The 21,115-nt window shown below is 46.3% G+C and overlaps 1 protein-coding gene across 1 annotated transcript in view; it reads right to left on the reverse strand.

The window, feature by feature from the left end:
• PAPSS1 (3'-phosphoadenosine 5'-phosphosulfate synthase 1) overlaps positions 1–15,305 on the reverse strand; it is a 147,530-nt gene extending 132,225 nt beyond the window's left edge. Inside the window, exon 1 of the mRNA XM_040418266.1 lies at positions 15,140–15,305. Coding sequence (XP_040274200.1) covers positions 15,140–15,199 — 60 coding nt within the window. The 5' untranslated portion in view covers positions 15,200–15,305. The remainder of the gene's footprint in view (positions 1–15,139) is intronic.
• Between the last annotated feature and the right edge of the window lie 5,810 nt (positions 15,306–21,115).

Consider the following 21,115-nt stretch of genomic DNA (forward strand, 5'->3'; position numbering starts at 1 on the left):
TGGGATTGAATGTTTTTTTATTTTCTGTGATGGAAGGAAATACATCCGTTTTGTTGATTCCAGAAGGATACCTAGGAAAATGTTCCCAGTTGATAATCCAACCTTTTAATTGTGCTGCGTCCTCAAACGGCAGCACTGTACGATTAGCCACCTTAGCCACAGGAGCATCAACTTTGGGTATAGTATCCCAGTTAACACAATCTTTCTCACTAAAAGGATATCTTCTCTTTAACCCCTTAAGGAAATTTTTCACCTTAAGGACCAGACTTATTTTTGCAAATGTGTCACTTTATGTGGTGATAACTTTAAAACGCTTTTACTTATCCAAGCCATTCTGAAACTGTTTTCTCATCACATATTGTACTTCATGACAGTGGTAAATTTGAAATCAAAATATTTAATTTTTATTTTTAAAAAAATACCAAAATTTACCAAAAATGTAGAAAAATTCGCAACTTTCCAAATTTCAATTTCTCTGCTTTTAAAATACTGTGTGTATTACTCATACAGCTTCCGGCCTGTGAGATGCAGGGGGCTGGATCTCACAGGCTTGTCACCGGAAGGAAGCGCAGATGCCCAAGGAAGGCATCGCGCTGCCTTCCATGCCATCGGGTCCCCCCTACAGCCGCATGGGGACCCGATGGCACCGCCGCGCGCCGGATAAGGTAAAACCGCAAACCGCAGGTCTGAATTGACCTGCGGTTTGCGGCGATCGCCGATGCGGGGGGGGGGGGGGGTCACATGACCCCCTGGCGTTGTGACAGGATGCCCGTTGAATGATTTCAGCGGACATCCTGTTCCGATTAACCCCCGCCGCGCCGCAATGTAATTTTAAAGTTAGGACATACCGGTACGCCCTGGGTCCTTAAGGACTCGGCAAACATGGCGTACCGGTACGTCCTAAGTCCTTAAGGGGTTAAGGACCAGTTCAGGTCTGAAGTCACTTTATGAGGCTTACATAATAGAAACCACCCAAAAATGACCCCATTTTAGAAACTACACCCCTCAAGGTATTCAAAACTGATTTTACAAACTTTGTTAACCCTTGAGGTGTTCCACAAGAATTCATTGAAAATGGATATGAAATTTCAGAATCTCACTTTTTTGGCAGATTTTCCATTTTAATATTTTTTTTTCCGCTAACAAAGCCAGGATGAACAGCCAAACTAAACTCAATATTTATTGCCCTGATTCTGAAGTTTACAGAAACACCCCATATGTGGTCAAAAACTGCTGTATGGCCACACGGCAGGGCGCACAAGGAAAGGAACGTTATATGTTTTTTTGAGGGCAGATTTTACTGTGATAATTTTAACTTGCCATGTCACATTTGAAGACCCCCTGATGCACCCCTAGAGTAGAAACTACAAAAAAGTGACCCCATTTTCGAAACTACGGGATAAGGTGGCAGCTTTGTTGGTACTATTTTAGGGTACAGATGATTTTTAGTTGCTCTATGTGACGCGATGTCACGTCCCCATCCGGATCTTATTCATAAAAATGTTTTATGAGTAGAATCCGCTTGACTGTCAGTTTAAAAAAAATGAACCGCTTCAAGCCAGGGAACAGGACGTCCATATATGGCCGTTCCTGTAGCCCTTTGTAGACCACAGACGCTAATCACCCCCTGCTGAGATCACCTCACACCTTGGACAGCTTCCAAAGGACAAACTCCAGACCATGCTGTAACGGCACCCAGGGCATAAAAGGGGGTAAAAGCCGTTTAAGAGATATTCCCTTTCCAGATGCAAAGGCAGCTACTAAAAACACCAATCTCCCGAACTCGAAACCATATGAATGCTGCATACAGCCGAATAGGAAAAACCATATGAAAGGTTTACACTCCTAGCAGTCGGACTGGAACAGCATACAATCCCCCCAAGAACGAGACCAAGCTCTGTGTTGAGGGTAAAGCAGTGGTCAGCCAGAGCTGTGGGTTTATTGTTCTTATATACACATTAGTACCACCCACAGGGTTTTGTAAAACAACCAGTAACCCCGTACAATACACTCAGACACTCCCACACAAAATCCTCCCCTCGGCCTGTGATACAATTACCTTACACAATGGGTTAATGTAATTATCACAGGCAGGAGAATACACAGTTTTACACAATGTCTTCTGTCCTGGAGACAATTGGGAGTTGATCCAATTTATCTCCAAGGGCAGAGGCAAAATTTCATTAGTCACACGGTAGCAAAAGACAATAAAAGACATAAGAATATTTAACTGTGCAGCTATTGCATAAAACAGACATTTAACATATCCCCAGATAGCTCAGGTCTGAGTGCATTCAATTATTACAGGGCTGGCCAACCTGTGGCTCTCCAGCTGTTGTAAAACTACAACTCCCACCATGCTTTGCTGTAGGCTGATAACTGTAGGCAGTATGAGCATGCTGGGAGTTGTAGTTTTGCAACAGCTAGAGAGCCTCAGGTTGGCCATCCCTGAATTATTAGGGGAATGGCACTCAGACTACACGAATACAGTTCAATTGCCATGGAGCCAAATTCTTTCACATAGTCTTTGCAGGGGAAAATCAAGCGTTTCAACATGGGGCCATAGTCTAAAGCAGGGATGCTCAACCTGCGGCCCTCCAGCTGTTGTGAAACTACAACTCCCATCATGCCATACTGTAGGCTGATAGCTGTTGGCTGTCCGGGCATGCTGGGAGTTGTAGTTTTGCAACAGCTGGGGGGCCGCTGGTTGGGCATCCCTGGTCTAAAGGAAGCAGGCGGGCAACCAGGCTCCTCCAGGCCACTTTGAATCCACGAAAGTTAAACACATGCTAGTGCCCCTTCCTTTCAGCCTGGTCAACTTACACATCAGAAGCAGAGAGAGCTGGGAGGGGGGGGGGGGGGGAAGCGCATAAGGAGAGACATGTGAACCATGCTCTGAGAACCCCAAAAAGCATATTTGAGCTATATGGAATTATGACACAAAAATGTAGGTACCCTCAAAGTGCACCTCTCACCCAGAGGAATCGGGAGAGTCCAAACTTGGCAGCTCTGGGGTCTTCCCAGACTGGGAAATGGGTTACTAGTCACCTAGAGGGGAGAGAGGTGTGGTGTCACCCATGGAATCGTCCATAAATTCATGGGGGACCCAGCACAAGCGCCTGATTTTTCATATTTATTACGCCGGCAAAGTTATAGGCCATTTTTTGTAAAATTAGGGAAAACTGGCCTGGCCAGCAGCAGGGAGGGGCGAACAAACCCTCCTTCAGGAACTCCCACCGTGCAGCCCTTGGCCAGCGATTGGCTGGGCCGACCCCCCTTACCCTCCCACAAAATGGGGCATAAAAGTCTGTGCGCAATGGGAGAGGGGAGCTTTTTGCCCTGTGGTCACATCGCCGATAGGCTGTCCGTTGGAACGTAAGTTTTGTGCCTGGATTTTGCATAGGCAAAATCCAAGATAGTAACTTCTCTTTTTATCTCCGTTTAATTTCCACATGCTTCCCAGCTTGCTATTGTAATCTTTTTCTGTAAATCTTTGTATGCATTGTTTGTTTCACTTCTGTGTTACTTAAAGTAAAAGATATTTTCATATCTTTTCTATTGTCTCTCTTATCGCTCTAAGCCCCACTGCAACAAAGTACTCGTACGCCCTGAAGAGACCTACCTGTTTTATAGCAGACTGATATTAGAGACATAACTGTTTTATGACTCGATTTGTGTTAGCTTGTAGCGTGGTAGTGGGGCTGATCTGCGAGTGGTCCAAACCCCTATCCCTACAATTACAGAGTCGTTCACTCACAAACATGGTGGCAGCAGAAAATAAGGGGGGTCCAGGATTGACTGGGTAATTCTGTATCTTCCCCCTGTCACGGTCCACCCTCGGTTGGGCTTTTCTCCACGCTGGGGCGTCCTGGCGGTCATAAGTCTGATTTGAACAGGGGTGGTCGTGACACTATATTACACTTTTTGTGAGGCAAGGTAACAAAAAAAAAATAGCTGTTTTGCCACTGTTTTTATTTTTTGTTATTTACATTGTTCATCTGACAGGTTAGATCATGAGCTATTTTTATAGAGCAGGTAACAATACCAAATATTTGCTTCAGTTTTACATAATAAAGCATTTTTGGAAAAAAATTGATTTTTTTTTGTGTCTCCATATTCTGAAAGCCATGTTTTTTCTTATTTTTTGGGTGAATGTCTTATGTAGGGTATCATTTTTACGGGATGAGAAGACTGATTGGTACAATTTTGGGGTGCATATGGCTTTTTGATCGCTTGCCATTACACTTTTTGTGATTGAAGGTGACAAAAACTGTCAAAAAGCCATTTTATTTTTTACAGTTTTCACCTGAGAGGTTAGGTCTTGTGGTATTTTTAAAGAGCAGGTTTTTACAGACGATACCGAATATGTATACTTTTTTTTTTTTACATTTAACAGAATAAAAGCATTTTTGAAAAAAAAAATGTTTTAGTGTCTCCATAGTCTGAGAGCCATAGTTTTTTTAATTTTTGGGCGAATGTCCTATGTAGGGGCTCATTTTTTGCAGGATGAGGTGACTGTTAGAGTGGTACTATTTTTGGGGGCATATGCCTTTTTTTAATCGCTTGGTGTTGCACTTTTAGTGATGTAAGGTGACAAAAATAGCTTTTTTTTTTTTACAGTTTTTATTTTTTATGGTGTCTATCGGACGGGGTGGATCATGTGATATATTTATAGAGCCGGTAGTTACGGAAGACTATAAACAGCGATTCCGGCGGATACAGTAGGGGCTCGGCTACCAGGGACTGCCGGACCCCTGCAGTGATCGGTTGAGCACCGCTCCGGTGCCCGCCCGATCATCCCGCCGTGCATGTACGGCGGAATGCATTCTGGCAATGCATCCCCCGCCGTACATGCACGGTGTTCTGCATTAAGGGGTTAAAGAGGACCTTTCATGGGTCCAGACTTTATAAACTAAGTATCAAGATCTGTGGGGCATACAGCTGGGATCTAATAGAAAGTATTTTTTGTTGGCGCTGCTCCGTCCGCCCGCTGTGGCCTCCGTTAAATTCTCTCACTCTGTATGCTAATTTTCGCATCGGAACAGGGAGGAGGAGACTGCCCTGTTTCTCAAATGGGAGAAAAAAGAAAAATTTAATAAAGAAAACCTCAACTTCTCCCTGGCTGTGACGCTCTCCGCTGCGATTGGACAGCACTAGAGCCAGGGAGAAGGAGACACCCATTGAGAAACAGGGCAGTCTCCTCCTCCCTGTACCGCTGTGAAAATTTGCATACAGGGCGGGAGAAATTAACGGTGGCCACAGCAGGAGAATGGAGCAGCGCCCAGAAAAAATAGTAAGCGCTATTAGATCCCCGCTGTATGCCCCACAGATCCTGATACTTCGTTTATAAAGTCTGGACCAATGAAAGGTCCTCTTTAATCTTCTAGGAATGAAAGAGCCTTTTTCTGGTTTTCTCCATTCCATCTTAATCATGTTTTGTAAATTTTCTGGTATGGGAAATACGCTTTTTCGTCTCACCCCCCAAACCTCAGTATCTCTATCTGGATAGCTGTTTGAAAAAGTCACAACGCTCACAGAAGCTCTGGTGAGCATCACAACCTCCTCACAGCTTACCAAGCAAAGCGCCATCGATTGGATAGCAGCTGTACTCAGCTCCATTCACTTAAAGGGGCTGTCCCATGATTAATGTAGAAAATGAAAACCAGATATCCTACAGGACATGATAATTTGTTTCTAACAAAACTAGAACCAGCTCTGTACCTCACATGGATCCAGAGATCTCCACATTCACTGCTCCACTAAATTTATATTAAAAGGGGCTCTCTGGGCTTTTAATATTTATGACCTATCCTCAGATCGGCGGGGGTCCGACACCAGCTGTATGAAGGGAAGGTGTGCGTTACTTGCACGTGCCATCTCTCTTCCGGCTGCTGCTCTGCCATAGATGACAGCGGTGAGCAGGAAGAGTGACAGGAGACGTCACGTGCACACTGCATGCGCCTTCCCTTCATACAGCTGGTCAGCAGGGGTACTGGGCATCGGACCCCACCAATCTGATACTGATGGCCTATCCCCGAGGACAGGTCATTAGTATTAAAAGCCCAGAGAACCCCTTTAAGCTGGCTTCATATAGCTGTTCGGCGTGGCTACACCTAGAAAGTACCCCTTTCTTTCTATTATTTTTACCTATTATTACTTACTATTGTTAGACGGGACTGGAGTTATCAGAAATGTCATAGTTATATCAGATTTGCTTTGCCTCAAAATGGCATTACAAAATGTAACCATATGGATCCGTGAAAAAAAAATTGGAACCATAAACACCAATGTGAACACATGCCAATGATGCCAGGATTATTTTCAACATATCCAGCACAAGATTAGTGTCAGGAACTTAATAAAAATCAACAGCAGCCGACCCATACATTATGCATGACACGTGAATAGAAACTTACATGGAGCAAAGTACAGTATGCCAACGACAAACAGAACCAGGAAAAAACCAGAAGGAATGTGGTCACAGCCCCTAATGCTCAAGGTCAGCTCCCTGATAACAGTTGGGTGGGTCGCCATCTGCCCCGCAATATAACACACACCAGGTAAACAGATAGTACTACTATGGGGAGTAGTGACATTTTATTCCATTCTTTACTTTGAGACTTGAAACAGGTACAGTTATAGTAAAACACCATTAAACGGCTTTTCCAGAAGTACAATATTGATGAGCTATCCTCAGGATAGCTAATCAATATCAGATTGGTGGAGGTCCGACTCCCGGCATCCCCCCCCCCCCCCCCCCTTCCGATCAGCTGTTTGAAAGGGATGCAGCACTCAGATGAGCAATGTGGCCTCCTCATAGCTTACCAAGCATAGTGTCAAGCATTGTATAGTGGCTGTGCTTGGTATTGCTGTTCAGGTCCATACACTTGATCATGATCATTGGTCATTCAAATACTGAGGATCTATCCTGACGACAGGTCACCAATATTTTACTCAAGGAAAACCCCCTTTAAACAACTTTAGGCACATAATGCGGAGAAGCACCCAAACACATGCGGAAGCTGCAGCTATTGAAGTTTAGTAGGTCATATAACACGAATGACCCGATATAACATCCGGCTGCCAAGAATAAGTCAGTTTACAGGCTTATAACCCCTTCAGGACCCTGTCATTTTTCATCTTAAGGACCAGGACATTTTTCACCTTAAGAACCAGTGTCACTTTATGTAGTGATAACTTTAAAACGCTTTTACTAAGGCTACTTTCACACCTGCGTTTGGTGCGGATCCGTCTGGTATCTGCACAGACGGATCCGCACCTATAATGCAAACGCTTGGATCCGTTCAGAACGGATCCGTTTGCATTACCATGAACAAAAAAAAAAAATGGGGGACGGATCCGTTTGAAAATTGAGCCATATTGTGTCAACTTCAAACGGATCCGTCCCCATTGACTTACATTGTAAGTCTGGACGGATCCGTTTGCCTCCGCACGGCCAAGCGGACACCCGAACGCTGCAAGCAGCGTTCAGGTGTCCGCCTGCTGAGCGGAGGACAAACGGTGCCAGACTGATGAATTCTGAGCGGATCCGCATCCACTCAGAATGCATTAGGGCCGGACGGATCCGTTCGGGGCCGCTTGTGAGAGCCTTCAAACGGAACTCACAAGCGGAGCCCCGAACGCTAGTGTGAAAGTAGCCTTATCCAAGCCATTCTGAGATTGTTTTCTCGTCACATATTGTACTTCATGACAGTGGTAAATTTGAGTCAAAATATTTCATTTATTTATTAAAAAATTGGAAAATTCACAATTTTAAAAATTTCAATTTCTCTGCTTTTAAAACAGTGATACCTCCTAAAATAGTTAATACTTTACATTTCCCGTATGTCTACTTCATGTGTGGATTATTTTGTAAATTACATTTTCTTTTTTTTGGGACGTTAGAAGGATTAGGCTACTTTCACATCTGTGGTTTCAATTCCGCTATTGAGATCCATCATAGGATTTCAATAGCAGAAGAAAACGCTTCAGTTTTGTCCTCATTCATTGCCAAAGAGGACAAAATTGAACGAAACAGAATGCATTCCGTTCTGTTTGGTTGCGTGCCCATCGCAGACAGAAAAACGCTGCTTGCAGCGTTTTTCTGTCCGCGATGTGGTGCAGAGCAAGACGGATCGGTCCTGGCACAATGTAAGTCAATGGAGACAAATTAGTCTTCTCTGACAATAGAAAACTGACCTGTCCCCCATTGACTTTCAAGGGTGTTCAAGACGGATCAGTCATGGCTATAGAAGACATAATACAACCGGATCCGTTCATGACGGATACATGCGGTTGTATTATTGTAACTGAAGCGTTTTTGCAGATCCATAATGGATCCGCAAAAAAGCGCTAATGTGAAAGTAGCCTTCGAAGTTTAGAAGCAAATCTTAAAACTTTTAAGAAAATTTCTAAAATCCAATTTTTAAGGACCAGTTAAGGTCTGAAGTCACTCTGTGAGGCTTACATAATAGAAACCACCCAAAAATGACCCCATTTTAGAAACTGCACCCCTCAAGGTATTCAAAACTTATTTTACAAACCTTGTTAAACCTTTAGGTGTTCCACAAGAATTAAAAGAAAATGTAGATGAAATTTCAGAATTTCACTTTTTTGGCAGATTTTCAATTTTTTCCAGTACCAAAGCACTGGTTAACAGCCAAACAAAACTCAATATTTATTACCCTGATTCTGTAGTTTACAGAAACACCCCAAATGTGTTTGTAAACTGCTGTACGAGCACACGGCAGGGAGCAGAAGAAAAGGAACGCCATATGGTTTTTGGAGGACAGATTTCACTGGGATAATTTTAAAGGGAGTCTTTCACGCAGATTGACTCTATTAACCGACTTATGTCCACGGCATCCCCCCTATTAAAACTGTTCTTACCGTTAGTTCCCTGCTAGCATCGTTCGTCCGAAAAACACTGTTTATTCCGTATGCAAATTAGGCTGTGAAGGTGCCCGCCCTCCGCCGCGTCTGCCCGCCCTTGGTCTCTTCTCTATCCTTCCTCCTACTGTCCGTAATCCCGCGCATGCGCCGATGACCGCGATATCGGCGCGTGCCCATTGAATGACCACAGACTGGCCGGGGCATCACAGTTTACCGTGCGCATGCGCCGGCCCCGGCCTAACTTGCGTTCTTGCCGTGATCACAGCAAGAACGCAAGTTAGGCCCGGGCCGGCGCATGCGCACAGTAAACTGTGATGCCCCGGCTAGACTGTGGTCATTCAATGCGCACGCGCCGATATCGCGGTCATCGGCGCATGCGTGGGATTACGGACAGTAGGAGGAAGGATAGAGAAGAGACCAAGGACGGGCAGACGCGGCGGATGGGCGGGCAGAAGCGGAGGAGGGGGAGTGGATTGGTATGAAAATTACCCAGGGGCCTGGGCACCGGCCGTTGTAAGGCCGCCCCTGGGCACCTTCACAGCCTAATTTGCATACGGAATAAGTGTTTTTCGGACGAACGATGCTAGCAGGGAACTAACGGTAAGAACAGTTTTAATATGGGGGATGCCGTGGACACAAGTCTGTTAATAGGGTCAATCGGCGTGAAAGACTTCCTTTAAAAGGGATTCTGTCACCAGGTTTCACCCGTCAGCTAAACATATGCTGATGTTCAGGGCCTCATCAGGATTCCTAATGTGGGCTTCTAAGGCCCCTTTCACACGGGCGAGTATTCCGCGCGGATGCGATGCGTGAGGTGAACGCATTGCACCCGCACTGAATACCAACCAATTCATTTCTATGGGGCTGTTCAGATTAGCTGTGATTTTCACGCATCACTTATGCGTTGCGTGAAAATCGCAGCATGCTCTATATTCTGCGTTTTTCACGCAACGCAGGCCCCATAGAAGTGAATGGGGTTGCGTGAAAATCGCAAGCATCCGCAAGCAAGTGCGGATGCGGTGCGATTTTTCACGCATGGTTGCTAGGTGACAGTCTATTCACTGTATTATTTTCCCTTATAACATGGTTATTATAGTCAGTCATTACGGACGCAGCAATACCCAATATGTCTGTTTTTCTTTTTGTACTATTTTATGTGTTTTATTTTGGGAAAGGGGCTTTTTTTTTTAACTGGAAACTTTATTTTTTTTTTTACTTCAACTTCTGGGGTTTGATCCAGGGGCGTAACAACCGGGCCCGGCGGGGGGAGGGGGCCGGCTGCACTCACATGTAATGGGAGTGCTCTGACGGGGCCCGGCAGTACAGTGACAATGCCAGGCCCAGTCAGAGCGCACTTCAAACAAGTATAAAATGCGCCCGGGTTTTTTTTCCCCCATAAAGCTGCAGACTGAAGGCAAAAGAGGGGCCACAACTACTGTGAGGGGGCACATATCTGTGCATACCTACTGTGAGGGGGCACCAGCATACCATTCATACAACATGCAGAACATATAACATGGCGGCACCTGTACGGCAGCCAGATTTATTAAAGGAATTCTGGTAGTACCCCCACCAATCACAAGAACGGAGGTCCCATACCCCCTGCAGCCCCCCTGAAATAAAAGGAGCGGCTGGTCACACATGAGCGTGGCTGCTTCATTCATCTCTGTGGGAATTCCCGGACTCCCGTAGAAATGAATAGAGCGGCAATGCGCATGTGTGACCAGCCGCTCCGTTCATTTCAAGAGGGCTGCAGGGGGTATGGGACCACCGCTCTCACTATAGGTACGGGTCCCAGTGGTAGGACCCCCACCGATCTAAGAGTTATCCCCCATCCTGTGGATAAGGGATAACTTCTAACAACCAGAATACCCCTTTAAATAATTGTGAGGAATAAACTGTACCACCTATCTTAGGCACTGGACAATATAAATTCCTTCACAGATATTGGTGGAAATGGGGCTGGTGTAAGGCTTTATGAACACAACAGTATCTATTTTGCAGTCTGCAAACCACGGGTCCGCAAATTATGAAACAGACGGGCCCCATTGTCAAATTGCTTATTCTTGTCCGCAAAGCGGACATCAATAGGGGTCGTTCTATTTTTTTGCAGGATGGACATGAAGACGGCACACAGTGTGCTGTCCACATTTTTGTGGCCCTGTAGAAATAAATGGAGTCAACATCCAATCTGCAAAAAATGCGGATCGGATGAGGAAAAAAAATAAAAATAAAAAATACGGTCATGTGCCTGAGACCTAAGATTGTGAATGGATCCTATCAAAATCCGAAGCTTGTGCAGGAAAAAAAAACAAAAAACACACAAGAATTAGGGTACTTTCACACTAGCGTTTTTGTTTTCCGGTATCGAGTTCCGTCACAGGGGCTCAATACTGGAAAAAAACGGATCAGTTTTATCCCCATGCATTCTGAATAGAGAGCAATCCGTTCAGGAGGCATCAGTTCAGTCCCTCTTACGTTTTTTAGACGGAGAAAATACCGCGGCATGCTGCAGTTTTCTCTCCGGCTAAAAATACTGATCACTTTCCGTCTGACAAATGGCATCCGTTTGCGTCCGGCCTGCCGGAATCCTCTGCCGCAAGTGTGAAAGTACCCTTTCAAGCCATGGCACTACCACACCCTGGCCATAGCCATAGCCCTGTGCCAGTGCTCACACCCATTATGTTATAGCTAACTGAACATGTGAAACCAGTCACAGAATGGGCCTGTGGTGTTAAAGGCGTTTTCCAGGATTTTTATATTGATGGCCTATCCCTAGGTTATCAGAATGGTGGGGATCCGTCACCCTGCACCCCCAGCAATCAGCCATCTTTCAGTAGCTGGTTACTGCAGCGCTGCTCCCAGTCACTTCAATAGGAGCAGTGCTGCAGTATCCAGCATCACCTAATGTGTATTGAGGTCTCCCAACACTTCCCCCAGTGATTGAAATCGGAGGGCCTAATCGGGGGAAGTATGTCGCCATCAGGAGTCTAGCAGCGCTCTCCTCTCCACATTCAGAACCTAATGCATGACTGGCTGAGGGGGAGGATGTTTGGAAGAGATAGCCACCAGGTATCTAATGGGGATGGTTCAGAGAAAACCCTGTGTCCATGAGCTAGATCCCACAATGCTGAGATAAGGGTTACAGGGTGTCAGAAGCTGTCTACACCTCAGAGAACCTCCTGTGTGACAAAGGTGACAACAAAGACCTGTGGAGGATCAGAAGAGCTATGAAAACAGTCTATCTAGACAGCTAACACGTAGGCACTACAATTCCAGTAGTGCGACATCCTCCTGAGCATGGAGGTGCAAATCATCCAAAATTCCAGTCTACAACACTATCATTTTGGGTCCATTCAGAAGACCATAAGGACTCCATTACCTTATTGACTTGAATGGGTCTGCAAAATCCAGCAACAGATGGGACATGTCTCTTGTGGTACAGAGGCACGGATCGAAGCACTTAGAAGTGCTTCCGTGGGCTTTCGGGCCCGTGCCTGCACACCACAAAAAATAAGATATGTCCTATCTGTTGCCGTATCTCATATATTGCGGACCCATTCAAGTCAATTGGCGCGCACACAGCTGGTGCCATTATATTGCAGGCCAAAATACGGGCAAGGAACACGAACATTCATCTGAGTGGACCCTTATATTATTTAAACTCTGAACTACTGTCCGCTTCCATCCCTTGCTGTGGAGCTACCCTTAGGCCTCATGCACACAAACGTATTTTCTTTTCGTGTCCGTTTTTTTTTTTGAGAACCGTATGTGGAACCATTCATTTCAATGGGTCTGCAAAAAAAACGCAAGTTACTCCGTGTGCATTCCGTTTCTGTATGTCGGCATGGCCGCATTACGGACAAGGATAGGACTGTTCTATTAGGGGCCAGCTGTTCCCTTCCGCAAAATACGGAATGCACACGGACGTCATCCGTATTTTTTGCGGATCTGTGTTTTGCGGACAGCAAAATACATACGGTCGTGTGCATGAGGCCTTATTGTGCAGGCCTTAAAAGGGGTGTCTGGGATTTCGATATTCATGGACTATCCACAGGAGGGGTCATGAATATCTGATCGGTGGGGGTCTGACTCCTAGCTCCTCCGCCAATCACGCTTTAACCTCTTAGGCCAGTGACGTCACGTTCTTCAGTCACGTGGCCTAGGTGCAGCTCTGTCACATACAATGTATGGCGCTGTGCTTGGGGAGCTGTGAGGAGACAACCAATCCAAATCTCGGACAATCCCTTTAACAGAGTGCACGTCATCTGTGAAATCTTACAGGAACACATTTCCGTCAAAAAGGGGTGTGGTTCTCAAACTCAATAGTCACAGGTAAACAATTTTTTAAAGATTTTTTTTTTGCCGTTTCTCTTTTTCATTTTGGGAGTATTTGAAAATAAAATACAAAATCTTGGCCTTATGTAGCAGTTAGCACAGAGAGATAAAACTTCTATATAGGTAATCCATTGTCAGTTTACTGCTACGGCAAGGGAAAGATGTTAACGGTTGGTAAAATAGTAGAGTGTAGAATTGGGATAACAGTACAACAGCTCTATTGTTTTACTGATAGTCCTAGATATAGATGCCCACAGAAGAGTATTGTACTTCTCAATGTAAAGTGTGATGCTATACCTGAGTCACTCATCTTCCCTCTCTCACCAAACGAATGGTCTGAGTTAAGGCTACATGCACACGATGGTTGTGTGTTTTGCGGTCCGCAAATGACAGATGGCGTCCGTGTGCGTTCCGCAATTTGCGGAAGGGCACGGACAGCCATTGATATAACTGCCTATTCTTGTCCGCAAAACGGACAAGAATAGAATAGGACAGGTTATATTTTTTTTTTTGCAGACCACGGACCGGAGCAACGGATGCGGACAGCACACGGAGTGCTGTCCGCATCTTTTGCGGCCCCATTGAAGTTAATGGGTCCGCATCGAAGCAGCAAAAACTGCGTCTCGAATGCGGACCAAAACAACGGTCGTATTTACTGATACAGACTGCCATGAGCATGTGCCATGATTAATAACGCTGTGGGCCTCTGCTTGACAGAATCACACTGACAGCTTTATGTCAGTATGATTCCGGTACAGAAAGGTCAGGCAGAGACACACAGCGTTATCAATCATGATAATGCCCTGAGCTTCTGTAGTCCAGAGCGCACAATCCCTCTCTCTCACACGGAGCGCAATTCCCGCAAGGGACACACTCCTGTGAAAGAGCCCTAAAGGGGCCACAGATCAATCCAAAAACGACTGAAATGATCAAAGGTGCAGGCAGCAGATTGTGCGGTCTAAGGCTCCATTCACACGTCCGTATCCATTCCGCAATTTTGCGTTACGGGTGCGGACCCATTCATTCTCTATGGGGACAGAATGGATGCGGACAGCACACAGTGTGCTGTCCGCATCCGCATTTGCGGAGCGCGGCCCCGATCTTCCGGTCCGCGGCTCCGCAAAAGATAGAACATGTCCTATTCTTGTCCGCAGCTGTGGACAAGAATAGGCATTTCTATAGGGGGTGCCGGCCGGGTGTGTTGCGGATCCGCAACACACCACGGACGTGTGAATGGACCCTAAATATCACTCTGCTGCCCGGGAGCAACGATCTTGTATAGGGAGGAGCAGTCCTCGTACTGTGGAGGTGATCACTGCTTGTAAATGCCGAGCTTCACCTCCACTGAGCGGGCAGCCAACCGCCAGGAAGGAACACTTGTGGAGATGCGACAGCCGCAAAAAATGCAGATACGTCACGCAGGACTTTTAGGCTAGGCCTTCGCACGACATTTTGTCGCACGACAATTTTTATAATGATAGTCTACTGTGTGGCACTGCAACATACTGCGACACGACAGTCGCTAAAAATCCATTCGAAAAGGATTTTCGCAGTGCGACACCATAGACTATCATTATAACAATTTTCGCGTGACATCTGTCGTCGTGTAGCCCTAGCCTTACTCCATTGGCGACGCACGACTCACCTGAGACTTTTCAGCAAAACCAGTTTTACAAGTCGCACATCTTTTTGTAGCCTTACCCTAAGTGTAGATATTACAGAATGTAACAATATCTATGGCATGGTGCCAGTGGTGGCTGTATGTGGGCACCTTCACGTGTAGACACTCAATTGGCATGCCTAGAATGGAGGGGGATGTGTCCTCATGGGTAACCCTGGCCGCAGGAGACAAGTAGCCACACTCCCAGAGTCCTCTGCGGCCAGACCACAGTGGGCGCCGCACACTCACCCAGCTTTGCAGCTTGCTGATCAGCTTCACCTTCTTGCTCCTGTTCTCGGTTATGTCCATGGTGCTCGGGTGTCGGGCGCTCTGCCAGGGAACAGCAGCGAGATGCAGGCACTTGGAGTGAGATGCCGGAGGGGAGTGTCCGCCTCTATTCCGCCCCCTCAGTCGTGCCGGAGATCAGCTGCTGTCCGCGCTAACGCGCATGCGCCGCGGCTCGGAAATGAGGCGGCTCTGAGATCACACAGGCCTCCGGGGGAGGGAGTCATATTCCGTAGTCCCCGCTGTAGGTAGACGGCTGCTGGGTACACGGTCCGTAGTGGGGCCGTACGGCGCATGGAGTTTACACACTGCTGTACACCTTCCTTAGTGTCCCCTGTGCTGCTGATGTAGATCTCTGCTTGCTGTCAGTGAGATGAGGCTCTGGTCACACTGCAGTATGAGAATGTTACTTACTTGTAGTGGAATAAAGTTTAAAAGGAGTTGTGGACTATGAGATCAGTTGGGGTCCTATCGTTGGGACCCCTACTGATCATGAGACTGGGGGCCCTGGAAGTGAACAGAGCATGCACACTTCTCTACGCCAGAGACTGGCGAGTACAGCGCTATTTCCAGAATGAGTGGAGCAGTTCTCACGCCCAGTGGCGTAGGCGCCAAATTTCAGGGGGCAGCAGGCAGTAAAATGAGGGCGATGGAAGCCTATGGCTCCCATCCCCTCCGTTCTGCCTCATAAGCTTCAGGCCAGGCCTGAAGCCTATGAGGCAGTAGCACGGCGCAGAAGATCGCGATTACATCACTGTAACCGCCTGCACCAGGTCTCGCGAGATGACGTGGCGCAGAAAGGCGCAGTGATGTGTTCCTGACCGCCTGCGCCGGGACGCCCGAGCAAAGGCTACAAGAAGCGATGAAGAGAGGTGAGTATTTTTTTATGTAAATACTGGGGGCACTATGGAGGTGGGGGAAAGAATTGGGCCATTACATACAGGTGAAACTCGAAATATTAGAATATCGTGCAAAGTTCATTTATTTCAGTAATGCAACTTAAAAGGTGAAACTAATATATGAGATAGACTCATACATGCAAAGCGAGATATTTCACGCCTTTATTTGTTATAATTTAGATGATTATGTCTTACAGCTTATGAAACCCCAAAGTCACAATTTTGAGGTACCCTTTGCTCAGGGATAATGGATTAATTAGCTGACTGGAGTGTGACACTTAGAGCCTAGAATATTGAACCTTTTCACAAAATTCAAATTTTAATTTGCATTACTGAACTAAATGAACTTTTGCACGATATTCAAATTTTTCGAGTTTCACCTGTATATTATACAAAGGTGCCATTATAATTATGGCCCCTCTGTAAAATTATATAGTGGCCCCTCTGTATAATATATAATGCCTCCCCTGTATAATTATTATATATAATGGCCCCTCTGTATAAAATATAATGGCCCCCTCTGTATTATTAGTATATATAATGGCCCCTCTGTAATATTAGGATATATAATGGCCCCTCTGTATAAAATATAATGGCCCCCTCTGTATTATTAGTATATATAATGGCCCCCTCTGTATTAGTATATATAATGGCCCCTCTGTAATATTAGGATATATAATGGCCCCTCTGTATTATTAGTATATATAATGTCCCCTCTGTAATATTAGGATATATAATGGCCCCTCTGTATAAAATATAATGGCCCCCTCTGTATTATTAGTATATATAATGTCCCCTCTGTAATATTAGGATATATAATGGCCCCTCTGTATAAAATATAATGGCCCCCTCTGTATTATTAGTATATATAATGTCCCCTCTGTAATATTAGGATATATAATGGCCCCTCTGTATAAAATATTATGGCCCCCTCTGTATTATTAGTATATATAATGTCCCCTCTGTATTATTAGTATATATAATGGCCCCTTCTGTTACTGCTGGGGGCCCTATTGGAGGCCTTATTTCTACTAGGGGCCCTAGGGGGGGCAGCCGACTTTCTCATTGCGCCGAATCCTGAATGGGACAGCGCAGGCGCGAGATTTACACGGCAGACTGGGCCAGCAGGTGAACCAACGCTGGCCTGGAAATGAGGTGTGCAACGCCCCCCCCCCCCCCCCCCCCCCCTGCTCCTAGAGGCTCATTTGCATATAATAAAAGTTAAAATTACACGAAAACGGGGGCATACTTAAATAAAAGAAATGCAGCGTTAAATTCAGGTGACATTTTCACATCAATAATGTCAGCCTGTTTAATAGAGAAAATTGGGGTGACAGAGACCCTTTAAGTTATTTTCACCTTATGGTAAACAGTTTTGAAGGGAAAAAAACAATTAGTGAATTTTTGGGACGTTTTCTTTCTCCTTCTAAAAAAATACTAAAATTATATTTACTCAAAAATGATGCCATTGAAAAATACGACTTGTTCTGCAAATAAAAAAGCACACAAAAAGTTATGGGTCTTGGAATGGGGAAAAAAATATAGGCCGCTCCTTAGCCACTTGGGACCGTAAACAATTTTCATGTTTTCTGCATTTCCTCCCAGTCTTCCAAGACCCATAACTTTTTTACTTTTCCATTCACATAGCTGGCTGAGGGCTGTTTTTTTCCAGAACAAGTTGTATTTTTCAATGGCACCATTTAACCCCTAAAAGGGCATCTGTCAGCAGATTTGTACCTATGACACTGGCGGACCTGTTACATGTGTGCTTGGCAGCTGAAGACATCTGTGTTTGTCAAAGTTCATATGTGTCTGCATTGCTGAGAAAAATGAAGTTTTAATATATGCAAATGAGTCTCTAGGAACAATGAGGGCATTACCTCTACACCTAGAGACTCAGATCTCTCTGCAACTGCCGCGCCCTCTGCACTTTGATTTACAGGGCTAGGTTTGATGACGTTTTCACTGCCTTGCCCCTGGTTGCACCACTCCTACCCCCTTCTGGCACTGAACCTTATAGGGGGAAGGACAGGACAACTGGTTTATAAACATCACCACTCCCACCCCTGGTTGTACCAAACCCTACAGAGAGTGGGAAGGAGCACCGTTATATGAACAGCACCACTTCCACCCCCTCATGGCACTAAACCTTAAAGGGGGCAGGAAGAAAGCAGTTATATGAACAGCACCACGTCTACCCCCTCATGGCACTAAACCCTGGAAGGTTAAGACATTATTCTTAAATAATTTATCTCCTTTCTTATCTCTATGTAAAGCAATTTTTTTTATTCTATGGACACAACGCTGTGTCTTCTACAACTAGGTCTATGAAGAGGCAATTTAAGAAGGGTTTATATAACTCTCCACAGATGAGAAGAGAATTGAGTATTAGGCCGAATGCACACGGCCATGTTCCGCGGCCGAGAGCGGTCCGTGGTAACCCAGCCGGGATTCCTGCTGACAGCAGAAGCGCACGGCGTCATTGGTCGCTATGACGCCGTGCGCTTCATGCAGCCGCTGCTGTACAGTGATACACTCTTATAGATCATTCGAGTTTATCACTGTACAGCAGCGGCGGCATGAAGCGCACGGCGTCATAGCGACCAATGACGCCGTGCGCTCCTGCTGTCAGCAGGAATCCCGGCTGGGTTACCACGGACCGCTTTTCAATTTTAAAGTAAAAAAAAAAAACTCAACATAAACACAGACACAAGGAGATTCCACCATAGTAGGAGAAACATTATCAGTCATTGAAAATAGGATACTGTACATCTCAAAATCATTGCTCACTCGTTAGATTAGCCAGACCGTTGGTGGTATTCCCCCCCACAGACGGCGTAGTGTTCTACCGACAGTGACATCCAGTGCACTTTTTCCGTAGACGGTGTCCGCTGCGGACAGTAAAATTATCCGCGCCACATCTCCTATTTAAAGTGTGCGCATCCCTAAAATATCAGTGGCAGTGTACTTTTTCCGTATACACTGCCAACAGTGACATTACCTGTGGTACCTGTCCTGTATAACGTTTCCTCATCACAAATACCTTTGTAAAATCCTACACTACTGTACGTGTGACATACTTTTAAGCATATATCATATTTAAAATGAAGAAGGCGAGCAGTAATGGACGGAGAAGTGGCCGTAATGCTGATGGTGCGAGCAGAGGCCGTGGCCCTGGGCGCGGAGAAACTGTGCCTGCTGCCAAAGCACAAGAAAAGCAATCATCCACGATACCTAGCTTCATGTCCCAGGTTGCAGGGCGGCGCAGGACAACGCTTGCAAAGTCAGCCCAGTGCGAGCAGGTGGTGGGTTGGATTGCAGCAGATAATGCTTCCAGTGGGTTAAAGGGAGTCTGTCACCACATTTTGACATTATACACCGTTTACATAGCGCTGTAGCATAACTGTAGATGATTCAAATGGTACCTTTGTTGTGTTCTTGTGAAGTTCACCCGAGGCAAAAACTGACTTTTATTCGTATGTAAATGAGGGCTCGCAAGTGCCCAGGGGCGGTGTTCACTTCGTTGGAGCCCAGACTGCTCTGCCTCTTTTGCTCATATCCCCGCCCCAGCCTCTGCCCACCTTTCTCTTCCCTTGTGTCCTCCTTCTCTCCCAGCGAGATCCCGCGCCTGCGCTCTCCCTCGCTGGGCCAGGGCATGCGCACTGCGATGCCCATTGTGGGCACAGCATCACTGTAGCTACTGCGCCGGCCAACGGTGCAAAACCAGCGGCTAGGAGGCGGACCAGAGGCGCAGTAGCTACAGTGATGCCGTGCCCACAATGGGCATCGCAGTGCGCATGCCCTAGCCCAGCAAGGGAGAGTGCCGGCGCGGGAGGACGCAAGAGAAAGGCAGGCAGAGGATGGGGCGGGGATATGAGGAAAAGAGGCAGAGCAGCCTGGGCTCCAACGAAGTGAACGCTGCCCCCAGGCACTTGCGAGCCCTCATTTACATACGAATAAAAGTCAGTTTTTGCCTCAGGTGAACTTCACAAGAACACAACAAAGGTACCATTTGAATCATCTACAGTTATGCTACAGCACTATGTAAGCGGTCTAAGATGTCAAAAATGTGGTGACTCCCTTTAACCGCCTCCGGACCGCCTAACGCAGGATCGCGTTCCGGAGGCGGCAGCTGCAGGCAGAGTCACGCATATACGCGTCATCTCGCGAGACTCGAGATTTCCTGTGAACGCGCGCACCTGGATCGGACGGTGAGCGAGTGGATCTACAGCCTGCCAGCGGCGATCGTTCGCTGGCAGACTGTAGATGCGATTTTTTTAACCCCTAACAGGTATATTAGACGCTGTTTTGATAACAGCGTCTAATATACCTGCTACCTGGTCCTCTGGTGGTCCCTTTTGCTTGGATCGACCACCAGAGGACACAGGCAGCTCAGTAATAAGTAGCACCAAACACCACTACACTACACCCCCCCCTGTCAATTATTAACCCCTGATCACCCCATATAGACTCCCTGATCACCCCCCTGTCATTGATCACCCCCGAGTAAGGCTCCATTCAGACGTCCGTATGTTTTTTACGGATCCACGGATACATGGATCGGATCCGCAAAACACATACGGACGTCTGAATGGAGCTTTACAGGGGGGTGATCAATGACAGGGGGGTGATCACCCCATATAGACTCCCTGATCACCCCTCTGTCATTGATCACCCCCCTGTCATTGATTACCCCCCTGTAAGGCTCCATTCAGACGGCCATATGTTTTTTACATATCCACGGATACATGGATCGGATCCGCAAAACACATACGGACGTCTGAATGGAGCCTTACATGGGGGTGATCACCCCATATAGACTCCCTGATCACCCCCCTGTCATTGATCACCCCCTTTAAGGCCTATTGCACACGACCGCTTTTTTCCCCCGTTTGCTGGCTGTTTTTTGCGTTCCGTATACGGTCCGTATACGGAACCATTCATTTCAATGGTTCTGCAAAAAAAACGGAATGTACTCCGTATGCATTCCGTTTCCGTTTTTCTGTTATGTTTTAACATAGAACATGTCCTATTATTGCCC

This window comes from Bufo bufo, chromosome 2 (genome assembly GCF_905171765.1).
Source record: "Bufo bufo chromosome 2, aBufBuf1.1, whole genome shotgun sequence".
Classification (NCBI taxonomy): Eukaryota; Metazoa; Chordata; class Amphibia; order Anura; family Bufonidae; genus Bufo; species Bufo bufo.